Genomic DNA, 19,862 nt, shown 5'->3' with positions numbered 1-19,862 from the left:
GGAATAAAAAGTCATGGACTGTTGCTGTCTCACAGCAGCAGGAGCAAGGGGACAGGACAGCTGGGAGCACAGGTGGCCCAGCACCCTGGGGCATGACATGACCACTGTTGTCCATGGTGTCCAGTGAGATTCTGGCTGGCACCAGTTGCCTGGAAGGTGTCTGAGCCCAGGAACAGCATTCCCAACTCAGCACTGGAAAAAGACTTTATACTTGCTACAGCATCATAAAATAATCAAATAGGGCCTCACTTTCTTCAGGGAGGTAGATGGGCAACAATGTGCTGCTTCTGTGGTTACTGGGGGGCCCTCTGCCCTGGCATCTGGGCTGGCTGGCAAACTGGTCCAATCAATCTCTCCTTGTGGACCTGACCCAAAAGTGGCAAACCTCCCTCTGCAGCACAGTCACAAATACAGCACAGTGATTTAGGCAACTTTTCTTGTTTTCAGCCTCAAAACACTTCTGGAATCTTCCTCATTTCTTCTCCTTGATTATTGCTGGTACCTACCAGTGACTCCCAGCAGACAGCTTCCTTGCGGGCCTAGGAAAGACTGAACTATCATTTTATTTAGCAATATGTCCCGGAAGTGGTGCTGGCTCTGGAAGCTTTTGGGAACTTCCCTCCCCGAGTTTTGACAGTGCTCAGCTACAGCCTCAGAGGCTTTCAACGGTACATCAGTCCCACTGCATTTAGGAGCTTCCAAAAACCTGGGGTATCTGAGTTTGGGGTGTGCACTCAGACTGCAGAAAAGCCTCAAATACCAATGGGCAAAGCAGCACCAGTTTGAACACAAACAGGGATCCCCTGGTTAAAGGAGCTTGGTCATCACCCACACAGACCCTGGGGAAACACCTCACTTCCCTGGCCCAAGGCAGTCTCTGTGGGAATGCCAAACCTGCCAGGACCTCCTCTCTCACATGTCCCAGACATGTAATCTGTGTTCTGCAAGACTGTACATTTCCCCCGTACCACCTGGCAGAGAAGGACATACAGGCTAAACATATAAACAGTTTTTAAAAGAATGTAAATAAATATCCAGATGCAAAGTGCCTTAGGTTATCTACCACCATCTCCCATTTTCCCACAACACATTCTGGTTCAAACAAGGCAGGAGGCATTTGAATGCTACTCAAAAAAATTCAAAGCTGAAGCTTCAGGAGAGTTATCAGCACAGTCCCAGGCTGATAAGTATAGAGTGCCATGTATAAATACAGAAACACACACACTTAAATTATGTATATTAGTTTTATCTAGATTTATATATACATGAATAAATTAAATATACATGTGTGTTTGTGTATACAGACACACATGCATCAATGTCAATAGTCCCTTCTGTTGAGAACCTAATCCAAATCTCTGAAAGCATACACAAATTATCTGGATATTCTTAAGTATCAGCAATGTATTCTGATTGGAGTTTTCATAAATATGCATTAAAATGGCAGTCCATGGTGGTCACCCTTGTGGGAATAATAATATAGTTCCATGAGTTGCAAACTATAAATACAGGTTTTAAAAATTATTTGAAGAACAGGTATAGCCAGTGTTAAGTAACTTCCAGGACAAACAGAAGGGATCAGAACAGAAAACCAGACTTGAGCATGTGGCTCCATAACAAAAGTAAGTGCACAGGACCTCTCCAGCCCTCCCTGGTGCCCAGAAGGCCCTTTTAGAAGCTTTTTGTAATTGTGATGGGAGACAATTTGGTAACAGACAGAAAAAGGTCACGTTACAAAATCCAAGAAAACCTCTCAAAGTTGTGGACAGTGTGTTATATATCTCCCCCCTAAGAAATGAGGGAGTCAGTCCATCTACATGTTTTTCCTACTCATAGTTTCTACATATGCTCTTAAAATGACTCTTTATAAAAATACATGATAAGCCAATACACATAATACCCTGTTTTGTTTCAGTTAGATAAAAACCAAGAATGACACCACTGCATCTTTAACTAAAATAGAGTTTCCAACTACAAACATCACGATGGGTCATGTGTCTTGAGGTATCAGTTACTATCCTATCTTTTCCATAAAACACATTCCTATGGTAACATGATGAATTGCCTTGGTAGTACTGAGTACTACTCTGCCCAGATCAGGGCAGGTGTGTTAGCAGCACTGGAAGGCTCGTATAAAAGAAGCCTAAGAAAATTCAGGGAAAAGATGTCACTGGTGTAGAGGCAGCATATCCAAGCTTGCAAGAACCACAAAATTTAGGAAGACTATGAACTTGCACTTATTTGTTAACAACATACCCTGTCTTATCAAGGTCTCTTTTCCCATCCATTACTGAGATCTTAATCCTGTGCAAAGACCTTAAAACTCCTCCTCAGGGTTCTCTCTTGGTTCAAACCATTAGCTTTCAGTGAACCAGACTGAGCAACAGTCTGCATTACAAAAAACTCCTAGAGCCTGAAAGTCAGCAGATGGCCAGACTCAGAGAATAGAAAAAAAACCAAACCAAAACAAAACAAAAAACCAGAACACACTACGTAGGAGTTCCAGGATTCTAGCGTGGACAATATCAGGAGTTTCTTAAAAAAAGCATTTGATTTTTCTTTTGTACAAGCAGCATTGTACATGACAGAAGCAGTGCATAAACAGTGAAGTGCCCACTTCATGTGACATCATAAATGACTCTGCATAGCCCATTAACTTTGTCTGTAGACCAGTTCTCCAGAAAAATTCTAATCCCAAATAAACTTCCTGAACATCAAAGTTATATTTTAGAGAATCATTAAGGTTGGAAAAAACCTCCAAGATCATCAAATCCAACTTTTGTCCAAACATCACCCTATCAAATAAACCACAGCACTAAGTCCCATGTCCAGGAATTTCTTTAACACTGCCAGGGATGGTGACTCCACCACCTCCCTGGGCAGCCTGTTCCAATAGTGGACAACCCTTTCAGTGAAGAAATTCTTCCTCATGTCCAACCTGAACCTTCCCTGGAGCAGCTTGAGGCTGTGTCCTCTCATCCTGTCACTGGTTACCTGGGAGAAGAGACTGACCCTCACCTCAATACAACCTCATTTCAGGTGGTTGTAGAGAGCAATAAGGACCCCTGAGCCTTCTCCTCTTCAGGCTAAACATCCCAAGTTCCCTCAGCTGCGGCTCACAGGACTTGTGCTGCAGACCCTTCAGCAGCTTCATTGCCCTTCTCTGGACACACTCTGGCACCTCAATGTCCTTCTTGTAGTGAGGGGCCCAGAACTGGACACAGCACTTGAAGTGTGGCCTCACCAGTGCCAGGCACAGGAGGACAATCATTGCCCTGGTCCTGCTGGCCACTCTACTGCTGATCCAGGCCAGGATGCCGTTGTCCTTCTTGGCCACCTGGGCACAGCTGGCTCATGTTCAGCTGCTGTTGACCAGCACCCCCAGGTCCTTTTCCCCTGGGCAGCTTTGGAGCCACTCTGCCCCAGCCTGTGGCACTGCCTGGGGTTGTTGTGACCCAAGGGCAGGACCCGGCGCTTGGCCTTGTTGAACCTCACACAATTGGCCTCAGCCCATTGATCCAGCCTGTCCAGATCCCTCTGCAGAGCCTTCCTGCCCTCCAGCAGAACAACACCCCCACCCAACTTGGCATCATCTGTGAACTTACTGAGGGTGCACTTTGATCCCCTTGTCCATATCACAGATAAGACATTAAAGAGGGCTGGCCCCAACACTGAGCCCTGGGGAACCCCACTGGTGACCAGCCACCAGCTGGATGTAACTCCATTCACGACCCCTGTATGAACCCAGACATCCAGAGGGGTTTGAAGAAGAACAAATGAAGGCAAAATTTCACATATCCACACACAGGTAGTACAGAAAAATAACTGAGACCTCATGTCTTAAACTCAAAAACCTATTGATGAAAGAAAACATGGTCCAGATGATAAAGTGCAATTATTATTCAAGTTGTGCTAAAAAGCTTTTCAGTGCTTTTCCAAAGCTTTTCCAATTTTTCTTCTTGGTGATTTCATGCTGTAATTTTACTTCTTGGTGATTTCATTCAACTTTTAATTATGTTCTTTTGCTTCTGTCCCCATCATTCCAGTACTGTTCAGTTTGCATTTCTGTGAGCCGTGAGAGAGTACGCTGAAAGGCAAAGATTTCCTCTTCTCCTGTAAACATGGAGAGTCCTTTGGCAGAATCCTAATCAAGACACAAAAACAGTCCCACAGACCTGTGAGACACATAGACAGGATTCACTTCAGTACAACCAACTCCTAAGGCTCAGTGCTTTACAGGCTTTGACAAAATAAGACAGCAGCATGGCACCAAAAATTTAAAACTAATGTCCAAAAATTAAAGAAAAGCACCTATTTCAGCTAGGCAATCCTCGGAAAAAATATAGCAAAAAAAATAATTTGGTTTTAAAACAACACAATGACAGGTTAACCATCTATTCTCCCTTTTTTTTTGACTAACTGTACACCAATTTAAACAAATTATTTAAAAAGTCATTAGCAAGAACTGAGCTATAGGGAAAAAGAAAAACAGAATAAGCAACATGCAAAGTAGTACTCTTTGTGAGGACATGTGAGGCTGTTCTGCAGTCTAGGAAGACGAAGAACAAACCATCTTTTATTTCTGTATTTTAAATGTAGGAGCTAAACTTAAATCAGCATTTTCATATATGACTGAACAGATACAATGATTAATATTCAAAATGACCCTAAAACTTACACATAATGGTTCTATATATTGTGACATTTTCTTTGACTATGAGTAAGTAGCACAACATGTAATTATCAGAGTGACAGATACAGTGCAGGAAAAGCAGCAGATCATTAGTTAAATGTTTTCTTGATTCCCCCTCCTAAAATGCTGCTGCAATTCTGAGACTAAACCCAATTTTGTTACAAAAGGGAGACGATGTTAAAATCATGTACCTGGCTCAAGTCCAAATCATCCATCAACACTCTGCTGTCCTGCAGTTCACCACTGTCAAGTTCCACCAGGAACAAGCTTTGGAGAGGAGCTGCTGCAGAACAGATAATACGCACCTGAGAGGAGGAAAACAGGCAACAGTATCATCACTTGGGCTTTACAGGAACAGGATAAAATACATGGTCTATGCAAAGCAAACTTCAAATTAAAACCTCAGTGTTTTTTCCTTTCTCTTACTAGCACTGCTGTTACAGATTTACCTGACTTGGTCAGATGGAATATTAACCTTACAGGATCTTTTTCACAATAACAACTGATGTAACTTCTACTCAGAGAACAGAAGAACTGTGCTATCAAATACTCAGAATATCTGCTACACAGGCAATGAGTTCACCATAAAGTTTACTTTCTAAAATAACAGCTGTATAGTAACCAATGCTTACTTTGCACCCATAGTGAGTCCTCTCAGTGGGTAGATACACTACACTATTTAAAGAACACTTAAATTCCAAATTTCCCAGAAGGCTGTGTGAAGCCTTTCTTGACTTCATCTGTGCTACTCCAGTAAAAGTTATTTGCTAGTAACAATAATGATGCTGTTTTCATGTCTGCTGGGACAAGATACAATGTGCAGTGAGAGATGGTATCTCTGGGGGGCTGCAGTGAAGACAGACTGAAATAATACTACAGAAGGAGACTCTTGTTGAGAGCATGTAGGCAAGATGTTTGCGTTGTGGACAGGCATCCACAAATATACTCAGGTATTTTTCCCAACTACTTTTGATGGGAGTTTAACACTTGTGTTTTTCCAGTGGAGGAAAGTGACTGCTTGCAATTCTTAATGACAGCACAAACACAGAGCAGACCATCCCCCTATTTCTAACAGATTAGTGTAATATTAGCATATTGTCTTAGCAAATGTCCATTTTCAAATCATAAAGAATCTGGCTGATTTGAATGAGACTACTCATACACTGAGTTAGTTCAGTACCTGGGCTGAGTTGGGGCCTTTCTGATCAACAGCCAATGCCAGAACATTCTTGGTAAGAACCAACCTCAACTGACATTTCCCAACTGCATAAATGTTTAAGTGTGTGCAAATATTATCACATATAAGATAGTGTTTCATATCTTGCATCACTTTTTAAAAAATCACCATAAACAGGAACTTCCCTTTGGTTTAGTTATGCTGATTTTGCTTCCATGATTGAAATCTCTGTTAATCCACATGAAGTGCTGCATTTATCATTATTATTCCATGAGCAATTCTGCAATCTAATGTAAAGGCTACTGTAGTAGTGACTGTTTCCTTAAACTTTATGATGTAACTGTGCTACTAACTCCTCCTTCCTGATCAAAAAGGCACTGATTCCTGAAAACTGCCCATACAGATTAAAATCTAAAAAACTTAATTCACTCCAGCACAGTTGGCAGCACAATCTTTCATTATTAAAATAATGACATGGCTTCTGTTGTTTTCCTGGGTTAGGAAAGAACATTCCCATTCAAGAAAGGCAAATGAGCTCAGGCTTATATTTATGCTCATGCTTAATACTCTCAGAAAACAAAAAAACCCCTTGTTTATTTGCCTTTACTGCAATGGGACCAATTTTTTTTGTGAGGCTGGAATGATGTTTCTTTGCGGTGCTAGTTCATTCTGCTTATGTTTTCCAAACCATTACTACAGAAAGCCTTACTTCAATACAATTGTAACAGTCAGTTTTAGGACTCCCAAGATTATTCCTCTGCATACAGGAAAGGCTTGGTTCTCACCTTATGCTCATAAAAGGTATCAATAAGAGTAATGAAACGACGAGTTTGTGTCCTTTTTGCTATTGTAAGAAGTGGTATGTCACGAACAAACACTGTGTCAAAATGCTTTGATATTTCCAAATAGTCGCTGGCTCCAAGAGGCTGAAACAAAACAAACCATAAGAAATGGAAACCCATGATAGAATGACACATAAACACTGTATCTTGGCACACTTCAGTAACAGAAGAGAGCTGTAAAGTCCTGATCATATTCTTATTTTTATTCCACTGGATCTCACTTGAGGAATGCTCAATTGCCCGTAGAGACATAGGTACATGGGGGTGTTCATACTGCTGACTTTATGTGAACAGTGAGAGTTAAAAGTGTGGCTCTTCTGCACCCAGACATTATGATCTCTTCTGACAATCTCAAATAAAATAATCACTATAAACCATAATCCATAGAAGATTTCAACCTGATGCACAAATAATTTGAATAGCTATTAGGATACTTTCCAGCAGCAAGATTTTGAAATGCAAAGGGTTATAGGCTAGTTACTAAATCCTAAGTAGACCTGCATTTAGTTCACCCAGGACTAACCCAGACTGAATAAATATCATATGTTTCAAGTACTGAAAGCAAGAGGAAACAGACAAAAATACAACTTTGCAGCAGTTCCTTTGTTCATGGTTTCTCCTGTAATGATGAAATGAAAATCTTCAAGAACAACTCATTAGTTTCTCTCTCTGTATCTTAACCATCAACAGAAAATATGCACAAATAGTAGTAGCTCATTCAAGTACACTCCTCTAAAACTACTTTTTCATTACATGGAAGGTATTTTTTTCTGCAAGATCTATCCTATCAGTACCACAGGCAGTACTTTATCATGAGCTATTAAAATTCATACTCCTGAACTCATTCCATCAGTTTTACTTGTGCAAATACTTCAGAATCTTGTCTGCAAGTACTGCAGAGAGCAAGTTCAGCAGCATTTTGTATGGTCACAACTCCCTTCCCAGCTAATGAAGTCTACCACGTGCTGTACCAACAATTCAATACTGTTATAAAGAACTGCAATACTGCTATTATCTTAAAACCAATAAATACAAAATATTTTCTGGAACTGAAATTGTTAGACAAATTTGTTGTAGGCCACATGTAACTTCTTAACTAGAGCTCTTCCGCAAGAAGTTATTTTAAGCAATTATTAATAGCTGCCCATGAACAGGACTTTGGGTTTTGTTCAGATGCTAGAATAAAAAACTTGTAGAAATGGTCTCTACACAAGCATGGGAGAGAGAAGCCCTGATGGCATTCCAAAAATTCTTCTGAAAATTAATGGGAATAAGCTAACCTTCCAGGCAGGTATTAAACCCTCTCACTCTCTGCCAGCTCTCCCACTTGCAGTCTCATGAATCAATCCCTGCTTTCCCATTCCCAAGCACCCAACTTGCCTGTAGCATCTGTAAGATGAAAAAAATTATTACAAAACCTTCCAATTCTTTTGAGCAGTGTTTAAGAGCAGTACATGCTATATTCTCCCCTCAGAATTATATATACTGCTTACTTTCTCCCTCCATTTCAGTCCCCTAGTTACTACTATGGACTTACTCATCAGAAACCAAAAACTCATCATCCCAAGAGCCACCAGCAAAGCTTCATTCAACATCTCTGAAAAAACAAAATCCCATCTGGATAAACCAGAGTAGCTGAACTCAAAAAGTTCTGATGAAATAAAGCAGGAAAAGGTTCAAGGAAGCGAAAGGAACTGATGGATGGAAACAACACAGGGCTAACTCACTGGACACCTTGCCACTAGATACAAGTGATACATCTGAACAGCCAGAGTATCAAGTGCAAAAGAAAACAATGGGAGCACTAAAAGCAACACAACCAGGATGCTGCTGGAGATTTTAAGATTAGTGATAAGCAAATAGTTTAGGTAAGGGTAATTTTATTCCATACTTAGGACTGGAGTACTGTTAAACACAGAGGAGATCAAGTATGCCTCTGTGATGAGTACCTGTGAGGGAGAACAGCAGTGATCTCATTGTACATGAGAAAGGTAAGAATTTCTCGTATCTCCCCTTAGGTAAGAAATTACAGACATCACTGCTATGCTGATTCATTCTTTTATCACATGAAGAGCATAAGCAGTCATCTGCTGAAACCCAAAACCCTGAGGAACTATTCTGCCCTGCCCCAGTGTGACACACTTTCTCACACAGATCATACCAATACACCCTCTTCATCCAAGTATCAAATACTAAAAGCTGATTCCTAAAATAAATACATATATAACTAAAAATTAAAGTGTCCCAAACTTTTGCAAAGTGGGCAAACTGAAGAGCCCAACAAATGAGCTATACAGCTAAGAACTTGGTGGGTACCTTGGTGGATATCCAAACAGGAGAATGAAAAACCTGGGCAGTCAGAGGGAAGAAACAGATGGAAGACAAAAATAAGGCTAATGCATTTCAAATGGGAAGAATGGAAGATGTAATACTTACATTACTTTTCATACAGACATAAAATCATGGTTCATAGACGGTTACAATATGCATCTTTATCACAGTCAAACAGGAATTCAATCTACTTCAGCAGTGCAAAAAGCAAACAATTCAAGAATTCCTCTTAAGGGCATAAAAGGCAGATCATTTCAAGCTTTAACAAGAACTTCTGAAACATCTACACCAACACTAAGTGATAATATTCTGTAAATGTTGGCAGAAATGTGCCTTTGGAGACTCCAAAATCTTACACTCAGAAAGATCTGAGCCTAGCAGCATATGAGAGTAAATTCGGTACCTCCCTGACAAGACTCAGGTCTGGCGAGACCCAACTGAAATGCTGAGTCATCCATTCTGCTGTTAAAAATGGCCCAGCTGATATCAGCTGTATTCCCTTACATAGAGGAGTTCTCAAACGCTCTTCTTTTGGAGTTTAGAGACAGTCCTGGAGATGAAAGACAAAGCTTTTCATCTTGTTCCTAGCATAACTTACTCTGTCTCGGGAAGTCCTCTAATTTCCTCCTGCCTTACTCAGTGTAAAAAGAAGGAACCACCAGCAAATTTACAAATGCTCTGGTGACAGATTAAAGGCCTTTTTTTTATACCTCCAACCTGGCTATTGGTCCAGTTTCCGTGCTGTCTGTAGTTGCTTCAAAGCTGGTCTAACCCACCAGCTAACTCAAAATGCTCCGAACATAAGAGATCACGATGCAGGGATACCCTGACAGCTTCTCAACTCACATTCTTACTGGCCTGCTGCCCCCTAAACCTGGCATGGGGCTGGCACAAGCACACATGCACCACCTCTGCCACACAGGAACACAGATGGGGAAATGGGTTCAAGGCCAGATTGTGCCATTGCTAGAGGCTCTGGCTGTACAGTTCATATACAGAAGCACCACCAAGGAGCAAATTTCTGCTGTTCCAGCAGCCCACAGCCCTCCCCTCACCTTCACAGTACTGCCTTACTGTCTTCAGGCCCTTTTTCCCTCATCTTGCAGCAAGCACTGGCTGGGTCCTGACTGCCAACACCACCAGCTCAGATAGGTAACAAGGCTAGAGGCACACAGTTTTAGACACATAAGCACTGTCCTCTGTATAACCCTCCAGGGCTGAAATTTATTTTCTGAATTTCAACTAGTCACAGAAAGTATTTTGCTTTAGTTAGGAGCATACATGAAGGTATTTCTTCCTCTGAAGTTGCTAATGAAGCCACAAATCCTCCTAATATTGATACATATATATGTAATCCTCTTACTGAAAGTTTAGCCTCATTAGTCTCCTCTGAATAATATTCTAAAAATAACTTCATTTGGTGTGTGTTTCTGGTACTGTCTGATCTCTTTTGTTTCATCAATTATTGATCAAAACTCAGCTGCAGAACAGTAAGACATTTATGTAATGACTGTCACTTACCATTTGTTACTAGTTCTTTCACATGCTTATATTATTATTTTTAAAAACTCAAAACATTGGCAGATAAGAGTCTTTCTTATGGTATTATTGTTCCTGAATGTGTATATATTGTAAAACTGTTGTGGATTTTTGTCATTAGCTCTGATGTCAAGAGTCAGTATTTTACAGGCATCATACTAATGCAAAACACATTAGCACTAACATGGGCTACACTCCTGACAAAGTGTTTACTCCACTTCAGCCTGCTTGACTGAGTTCTCACCTTCATTTGTTTTTGTTTCTCTGTCTACTTAATGCATTTGCAGCTATCATCATCTCAGTTCAAGTAGGATGTTTATTATTTGGAGCTCTCTGTGGGCTGTTCTAAGAGTTAGTCGTCTCCTGTTTCTATTATATAATCCATTTAATTATAGTATAAAGCATCTTTTTTCTTTTTTGACTCATCAGTGGCCCAGTATATCACCTTTTAGAGATTGTCTGAAGAATACAGAATGTTTTACATATGATAGAAAAGGATATGTCATCTCAAGAGAATATATATTTTTTGTTGATGTTGAAAGATATTCCAGGGCCAGTTGCGGCCAATCCCAAAGACTCATGATTGACAGTAACTATAATGTTGTGCAGACACTCTTAACACTCCAATAACAACTTAACACTTACTATAACCAATACACAGTTTAAGACCAGATAATACTTACAACTTGATCATTAAGTATAAACTTAAAAAAAATATAAAGCTCTGTTGTTTCCAAATGAACAACACATTATCTCTAGTGAAGCTCATAAAACAGTGCACTGAGATAATATGTCAAAATTCTAACTCCAAGAAAGGAACAGAAAAACCCAAGGCATGATATATGATGCTGCAGCATGCTGGAGTTTAAATAAAAATGGGAAGAGGTGCAGTTAGTCATTAGAGCATGGCTAACTCAGTTTAAAAATTTAAAGATACTGATGGCAGTGCAAATCATAGAACAGTTTGGGTTGGAAGATACCTTGAAGATCATGTAGTTCCAACCAGAAGAGCAAGAATCCAAGATCTGTAAACCCTGGAGTTGAAGATATTTTCTGGATCAAGCACAGCCCCCCTTGTTATCTCAAGTTATCTCACCACAGAATTCTGTTAAGAAGTAATTTTGCTTGTTCTTACAGCAAAAGTTGTTTAGTCACATTTCTCATAGTGAAAAGTTGTTTCAGATCTTTGCTCTTCTGCTTTAGAAGATGCTTGCAAATTCCAGTTCTTTTTATTTACTTATGTATTTATTTAAACAATATGGTCAAAGCTGGCTGAATACTGGAAGAATGCAAAAGGCATGTTTCTGCTCTAAAAGCTCTCACTGCTAAATTTCCAGTTCCAACTCCAAAGTATAGCATTATCAATGAAATGGTCTCCAAAAATAGTTAAGCCTTAAAAAATTTATAGGCCTATTTAAATATTTACACTTACTGTTAAGATTTCAAAACCATGACCAACAAAGCTTTGAAGAAAGAGAGAGAAGTACATTCAAGAATTTAAGGAACAAAAAATTAAATTAAAAAGGCAAACCCTTAAAACTACAATCAGCTTCAAAAATCTTGTATTTCCTGGTCTATAAAGTACAGGATCTAAACCCTCGAGGTTTATGCAGCTTTCACTGAAGGGAGTGCTCTGTAAAAATTAATCTCTGATGCACATAAAACAGAAAGGAGGTTATTACAATACTATTGTATTACAATATTTCCACCTGAAATAAGTTTCTTGAGTTTATTTTATAAAACATACTCCTGAATAAGATAAGGCAAACTTTTGGGGGAGGTAGAGAAGCTGATTAAATCCTTAAAGCAAATGTAGCTAATAAACTACAGACTCTCAGTCTAGAGCTTAAGCTGCAAAAGCTAATCTCTTAGGAATAGAACTAAGATCACAAACTAAGGAAAACTATGATTTCTAAAAGGTTACTGAAAATAGTGCTTGCCTGTGGTATGTTTGTTGACACCTATACCTGACAATCCTACAATCCTAAAGATGACACCAAATTATACTGTGGATACATTCAGCAGCTTTTAATGAAGATAGTTCCCTCAAAATTATTCAGAATCATTAAACTGCAAATGCAGCTGAGTTATGTCATCATGTAGGGCAGACTCAGCTGACAAAAACAGACACTTGCATTTCTAAATCATTCTATGCATTTGAAAATGGTGAGTTTTTCTTCACTTCTTTTTTAAAGCTTAGGTACATCTTTCCTTTTGAAGTGCAAGCTATTCAAGCCAAGAACTACATCTTCCTCCTGGTCTGCACAGCGTGCCTATTGCAATAGAACAACAATCTAACAGAAACTGTTCACCACTTATTTGTTGTGCTAATCTACACAAAAATTCTGTTTTGCCAATTTCAGAAGCACTAAATAACTACTAGGAAAAAAAAATTCACAGTAGGATAACCTTTTACAACATAAATACTGATATTAAATGTATTTTCAGAGTTTTTACGCTACCATATGTTTGCTAATGGTTAGCATTATGCTAAGACACCACATTCATTGGTACTGGGCAGTGGGATGAAAGGCTTTATTAGGTTACTTAGTGGAAAGCCTACAGGATCCATGAAGGAAAGCAGCTGAGCCTCTGTGAGGAGCAGGCTCCCACGCTTGAGCGGTCCGCAGCCGGCGTTCCCGGCAGAGGGCAGCAGCTGCTGCGCACAAGCCAGGGGAGCACCGAGAGCAACTCCGGATCTCCCTCAGCTCCGTGAAACATTACACAGCAGGCACACTGTTGTCCGTGTTATTTACACCAGATCAAACTGCCACAATTACCAGTTTTCAAAGAAAAATTTAAAAGGGAAGTGAAGAAAGGGGACTGGCAGAGGGTGATTTTTTCTAAGGTGCAATGAACACTTTGTCATGTGTGAACACACTAAAATGGGATGAGACATTTGCACAATTGCATATATATATATATAGGGATTTTAAAACCAAGTTAATATATACATTTTATTTTAAAAGGTATCTGGTGATCTTTCATTCACACATTTAACTCAATTAACAAATTGACTAATTATGTTTTGCAAGAATCTAACACCACTGGTAGTGTTTTCCTCATTGTATAGATGGAGAAACTGGAAGAAAGAAATTAAAGGCCCCTAAGAACAGGAGAAGTCAATGTTAGCATTAAAATTTGGGAACTGTATGTCCCTATTCTGCCTGGTGCCTGTCCCAGCCTCCTGGGGCTACATTTTATGGGGCCTTAGAAAAGGTGGTATGATAAAAAACATTTTGATGAAAACCATGAAAACCTCCTGGCTGATAACACTTGGAGAAGCACATTCACAGGGCTACATTCTAGTACTGGGTAACTGCTTCATGCCCATGACAAAGAACACCACGTGCCACACTGCCATGTAAACCCTGGCATGTCAGGTCTGAAAAACTGCTTCTCCTTTGCTTTAAAGCAACCAAAATAGATCAGTATCCTCTCATCCAGGTTTTTGTTGGTTTTCCACATGTTCACACAGCTAGTAAAGAAAAAAAAGCGAAGTGTATGAATTTGATATCAACTAAGTTATAAAACTTGGGGTAATCCTCAACTGGGAAACTATGATTTACAAATTGGTGGACACAACAGCTTAGCAAGTCAACTGCATATCATATCAGCATTGCATACAATATATTCTCTGTATTTTATTTTTATAAATGTTAATGGACAATCAGTAATTACCAGTATCTGATGCATTATTTTAGACAGAAATAACTCTTTATAGTCTTGACATGAAAAAGTTTGATGCTAACATATGAAACAAGAAATGAAATACTGTAATACCAGAAAGGTTATCAACTCTAACTCCCAAGGTCTCCAGGTATTAATTAAAAAGCTATTACGAAAATTCTACTTAAGCTAGGAGATGTTACAAATACTATCAGGTTACCAATTGCTGCTTTCCTATTTTCATCTATTATGTATTAGCTGACATCTCAAGAAATTGTGTGATATCAGATAAAGTGGAAAATGTTTCAATATTTCCCCTTAGAATTTTGACTTTATTTCAAAGGAAACATCAGTGAAACTGAAGAGGTTTTACAGGCTGTTCAAATGAAACATTGTATTACAAAAGTCAGTAAGTAATTATCTGAGAAATTTCAAACACATTTCCTTAATCCTACACCAATAAATGTAGATTTTTAGGTCTGGATATTTATCCCTTGGAATGCAACAGTTACCCAAGACCAGACTAGAAGAGAGATTGTGGCAACGAAGTGAAAGCAGAGTCACTTGAGTGGTAAGCTATTTTACCAACACAACAACCCTTCCACATGTTGATTCTTGCAAAACTTACTGTTTTTTCTGGACACTTCAGGGTAATGGATAGCCAAAGGAATCAATTAACCAAGTTTTGAGTACAATGTTGTCCACTCATGCTGCAATGATTTACCGACACCCACGTGAGCAGTGAGTGGTATACAACAGTTTCAGAAAACTCAAAAAATAATACTGCAACTCCAGGATAATACTGTAAGTTGTAGGTACTTCCATGATGCGGACCAGGCATGTCAAATTTGGAAGAAAAGTTGCTTGGTATGAGGGAAATCTCCTATACATGTCCTGTGAAACCCCCCTCAAATCCACGGAAGTTATAAGCCTTGGAAAAACTCAGTCTGAACTGACTGCACAGATTGATCATGAACTGAGAAGTAATGCCTACTCCCAGAAGTATGAGGGGGACAAGAGCTGCTTATTCCCTCAAAATGGAGTGAGCACATTCCCCTGCTAGCTTGCTGAACTTGTTCACTGCATGTGCAGGGGCAGTGAGAGCTGTCAACAGGGAGCAGGGACCCTGACTCCCTCACATCCCTAGTTTCAGGCACTTTAAAACCAGGAAAGATCATGGGGTACTTCAAGCCCCTGCATTTTAGAGATGGCTAAGCCTAAAAACTAGTATGCAGCTCAAACACAAAAACTACCTCCTAAAATGGCATCCAGTTTTGACCCAATACACAATAAAAGGAAGCTCTGTGTCTGCTTAGATGTAAAAAAGGCAAAACAAAACAAACTCTCAAAAAAACCACCAACCCTTTCCTCAAAATACCAGTTCTGGTAAGAAATAAATTGCACACAGCATTCTTGTCTTTATTGCTCCTCCCCCATATACACAGTACTCTGTAGTTACAGCAAGTTTGTATTAGTATTTATGTTATATTCAAAACTCCCAGAGAAAAAACCTGTTATACTGGGCTTAGTATAAAAATGTGCTCATTAGAAATGCTACAAACAACAAACCTTCAGCAATATTTCTTTTTATAGGTTAGTTAACTAAATTAGCCATCCATTTAACAAATACTTTCTTGAGACTGCATAATGCCCCTTTCCTAGTAAGAACAGCATCTTCAAAACTAAACCCTTCCTACAAAGTCAGGGAGACCAGAGAATTAATTTCATTTCCATTCTTTAGTTATCCACTGTATGCATCCAGAATCAGCTTCTCCATTACCCTTTCTGGACTAAAATCTGACCAACAGCCTGCAGTTCCACCCATCATCATACGCATGTGTGAATTTTACTTGTTTGGTTTTTAATACTGACACATAGTGCATTCTTCTAGTGACATGGCATGTCTCTTGCACTCCAACATTTATCAAAAATAAAAAGCTAGTCAGAGATCTCAGCCTAGTTTTCCAGGACTCCAATGATACACATTGTATTTGCAGGCTATTTTTAATATATGTTAACTATTTACAGACTGAAAATTATTTCACCATCCTTTAGTGAAATGAATATTTCACTCTGCTTCACCTAGAACACTTAATTTTTGCAAAACCTTTTCCTTTTTCCACATCATTATTAAGAGTTCATCCATCTCCAGCTAAGAATAAGCCAGTAGCATTCAGATAATATAAAATATCAAAACTCCAATTTTACTTAAGAAGTCTTTTATCTGAATGGACATATTTGCCCATGATCTTTATTTTATAATTTTCCTGCACTTCATAACTAGTTGCCATTCATTCCATATTATTTGATTCTGTCTCAACAGTGACACAGGAAATACTTCTACTATCTTCCTCCTCAAAGAGTCCTTCTTGGGTTTTTTTGTGTTGCTCTTTTTGTTGTTGTTGTTGTTTACAGTTCCCTTTACAGTTAGTCACATTTCCCATTTGCTTTTGAAAACTACTCTTCCTGAGCACTCACATATGCAACTTCACTGTTTGGAATAACTTTTGCTTTCATTAAGTGTTAGAAAATGAAGATTGTTCCTACACAACACAAAATTCTAGATGAATTCATCACTGTAAGCTCCCATCAAATGACCTTGTACTGGATGCAGTACATTTTATGCTAGAAAATTATCATTTGCAATTTTCTGGCTAATTACATTTCACCTTCTCCTGTGTTTCATCTACAGCATAACATACAACAGTGTATTTTCTTTGTATGCTTTTTATAGCCAAGTGCTCAAGGAGCAATCCACCTCACGCTCCATTTGCAACAGATCCCTATGAGTACTATCCTTCTGGGTTTGTTAATTAGTAGACTGATATGTACTGAAGAACTTTGTATTAATTAACTTTAAGGCAAGTACCAGTACCTTCAGTGTTGCACATTGCTCTCCACCTCTTTTAGCCACTCTGTCTTTAAGTAGGCTGTAAGCACCCATTCTGTATTATTATTTTATGAATTGTCCCACAAGGTTTCGATAATAGCAATTATCTCTCATTTTTCCCCATTAATGAGTACTTCCCATTTATCATGCTTGTCACCACGTCTGAAAACTGATATAAAACCAACTGCAAATTTTGTTTTCAATTCTGTTAGAAGTTTAATGAGCTCCTACAACACCAACTTTAAATTTCATTTATCTACCTGGAGGCTTTGCTTGAGCTGTCCATTAAGCTCCCCCCTGGTTGCAACAGGCCCCAGTGAAGATGATTTCCTGCCCCATGTCCCTTCATACTATCTGCCTTCCCACGGGATTTTGTCCCCATGCCCTGCACAAAGAAACCTGCAGATTCACTCCATGCAAATACAAAAAAATTCCCCTCCAGTATTTTCTTTTGCCCATCTTGCTTTTCATTATGTCTTTTTCAGCTTTCTACTTCCCTTTTTTTAATAGTAGCACTTATGATGCCTGTCAACTTACCTACCATTTGGCTTCACAAGAGGTAGAAAATACCTTGTTGCTATGTCCCCTACAGATTTCTGCTTTATACCTTCACAAATCATTCCCACTGTTAGCCAGCTTACTGGAATATATAAAAATTACTTTATACTTCCTGTCATGTTGAATGTCTCCTCATTTTGGGTCATTTTTTGCTATAAACCACCAGTGCACTCTTCTGGATCCTGCTGATGTCTTCTGTGACATGAGTGGGAGCAATTTCCCACTCTGACTGTTTAAAAAAGACACTGAATGATTAAGTTTTTCCATCAAAATTTAAAAGAATTAATGAAAAACAGGAATATGGTTTCATGGCTTGACAGCTGAATTTTTCCTTGTTTGAATTTTGCCTTTTAGCAGATTTTAATGCCAGCAGGGCAGGCAAGGTCCTAAATGCAGCTTATACCGAGGGAAATTTTCCACCACTGCTATGAATCACTGCAAAAGTTTATAGTCGTGAAAAAAATCACAGTGGAGGCAACTCTGGCCATTCATCCAAATTTAATGGACAATTCTGAAGTTCATGACTATACTTTTCTACCTATGAAGGAAGCACACTGATACCCCTTACTAACATGCTAATGTAATATTTATGAAGATACATGATCTGAAGAGAAAAATCAGTGATGACTGAGGAAGTTGTCAAAAGAAAACCATTTACTGTCTGCCATGTTGGTTTTGTTTTAAGCATGTGATTTTGCTGTAAGAGATTACGACAATACATCTGCAGAAGGCATCTGAAATGAGACAGCAAGGCTCCCTACGGCCTGGGCAATCCATGTAAGAACAATACTGTTAAACAACAATTAACATTTCAGAAGGATTCTCTTTACTCGCTCCGAATTCAAACCAAGACCCTCAGCTCCATTATGCCAAGATGATCTGAACCCCAAATAATTCTCATCCAGAATGAGAACCTTCAGGCCACTGACATGAGCTAATCAGAGCACTTCAACTTAGAAGCAACTTATCATCCCATTTAAGTACATAAGGCATTTACTGGACTAAAGAATTGTACCAGTATTTGCTGACAGCTTAGCTTCCAATACTTTAAGAGGCACATGGCAGAAAAAGTCTCAAAATCTCTAGTGAAAAGCAAGCTATTCTACCCATGACACACCTCCACTCTTACAAATGGCTTATTGGTTGTCTCAAACTGAAAACCAACAGTCTAAAACCTACAGTGTGAAACACAACCAGTGAAATTTTTGTCCAAATTGTTATCAACTTGGTAGCTGCAAGGAAGTGAAAGCATAATGTTATCACCAAAAGACAGGTCACCATCCTGAATCAAAAGTGCTATTGGCCCAGTTTAGGATTGTGATCATTTAACGATAACTTCAGACATCAGTACAGTGATCACTGAAGTACAATGCAACTCCTGGGGAATTGCCTTCCAACCCACTGGAGGTCAAATACAAGGAGAACTTTTCAAGATTCACATCTCACATGTTTAAGCAGAGAATGTGGCAGCATTTAGCAAAATCTGACATATTTTGAGAAGGCCTGGGATTAAACATTCCTTGTACATGCAGTTGAAACCAAAGCATGGAACAGCAGTGTTACCCTAGTGGTGCCAGGATCACTACTCCTTTGCTTGAGTGTCAAACTGAAACCCCAGATTATAAAACCAGCATTTGATTGCTATTTACATATTGATATGCTACCACCACTCATACACCAGCAGTGATGTTAGGCCAGGCATATACTGTAGTAGGATTTTTGAAGACAATCTGTGATACACCTAAGAGTGAATTTACTATATCATTAAAAAGAAAATTAGTATGGTTCGAGGAAGGGTTTTTTTCTCCATTAAGTTCAAACTATTTCTGTTATCAAGATTTTAAAAAGGGCTTCTTTAATTTACTGCAACTTGGGAAAACAGCAAGTTTGTGCAGTTTGAATTTTTTTTGAGCATTAACTGATCTAGATTGGACTGGGTACTCACTCTGTCACACAGCTCTTCAAACGTGAAGTCTGCAATGGTTCCACACGCTTTATTCAGCCTCAGCTCTCTGCCTTGCACTTTTAGAATCCTTGGTCTAGTTACTATGGGAACATGAACAAAGACTCAATCTTCTCTGGATAATTACTATAAAATTCATCTCTTACAGATAGGAAATGCATAGCTTCATGAATAATAGCACATGATTCAACACATAAATT

General features: G+C 39.0%; 1 protein-coding gene across 2 annotated transcripts in view; it reads right to left on the bottom strand.

The window, feature by feature from the left end:
• Window positions 1-3,971: 3,971 nt before the first annotated feature.
• The window catches only part of AFG1L (AFG1 like ATPase), a 61,085-nt gene continuing 45,194 nt past the window's right edge, over window positions 3,972-19,862 (bottom strand). Inside the window, exons 10-13 of one of the 2 annotated variants that reach the window (XM_042016205.1) lie at window positions 19,645-19,745; window positions 6,656-6,796; window positions 4,885-4,998; window positions 3,972-4,175 (exon numbers count right to left, since the gene is read on the bottom strand). In XM_042016205.1, the coding sequence (XP_041872139.1) occupies window positions 4,149-4,175; window positions 4,885-4,998; window positions 6,656-6,796; window positions 19,645-19,745 (383 nt within the window). In that variant the 3' untranslated portion in view covers window positions 3,972-4,148. The remainder of the gene's footprint in view (window positions 4,176-4,884; window positions 4,999-6,655; window positions 6,797-19,644; window positions 19,746-19,862) is intronic. The other variant, XM_042016204.1, reaches the window with a different exon arrangement.

Source organism: Corvus kubaryi, unplaced genomic scaffold (genome assembly GCF_017639235.1).
Source record: "Corvus kubaryi isolate FWS band 111438036 unplaced genomic scaffold, C.kubaryi_AGA036_p1.0 split3-73, whole genome shotgun sequence".
NCBI classification, from domain to species: Eukaryota; Metazoa; Chordata; class Aves; order Passeriformes; family Corvidae; genus Corvus; species Corvus kubaryi.
This window is presented reverse-complemented; position numbering and strand designations above follow the sequence as displayed.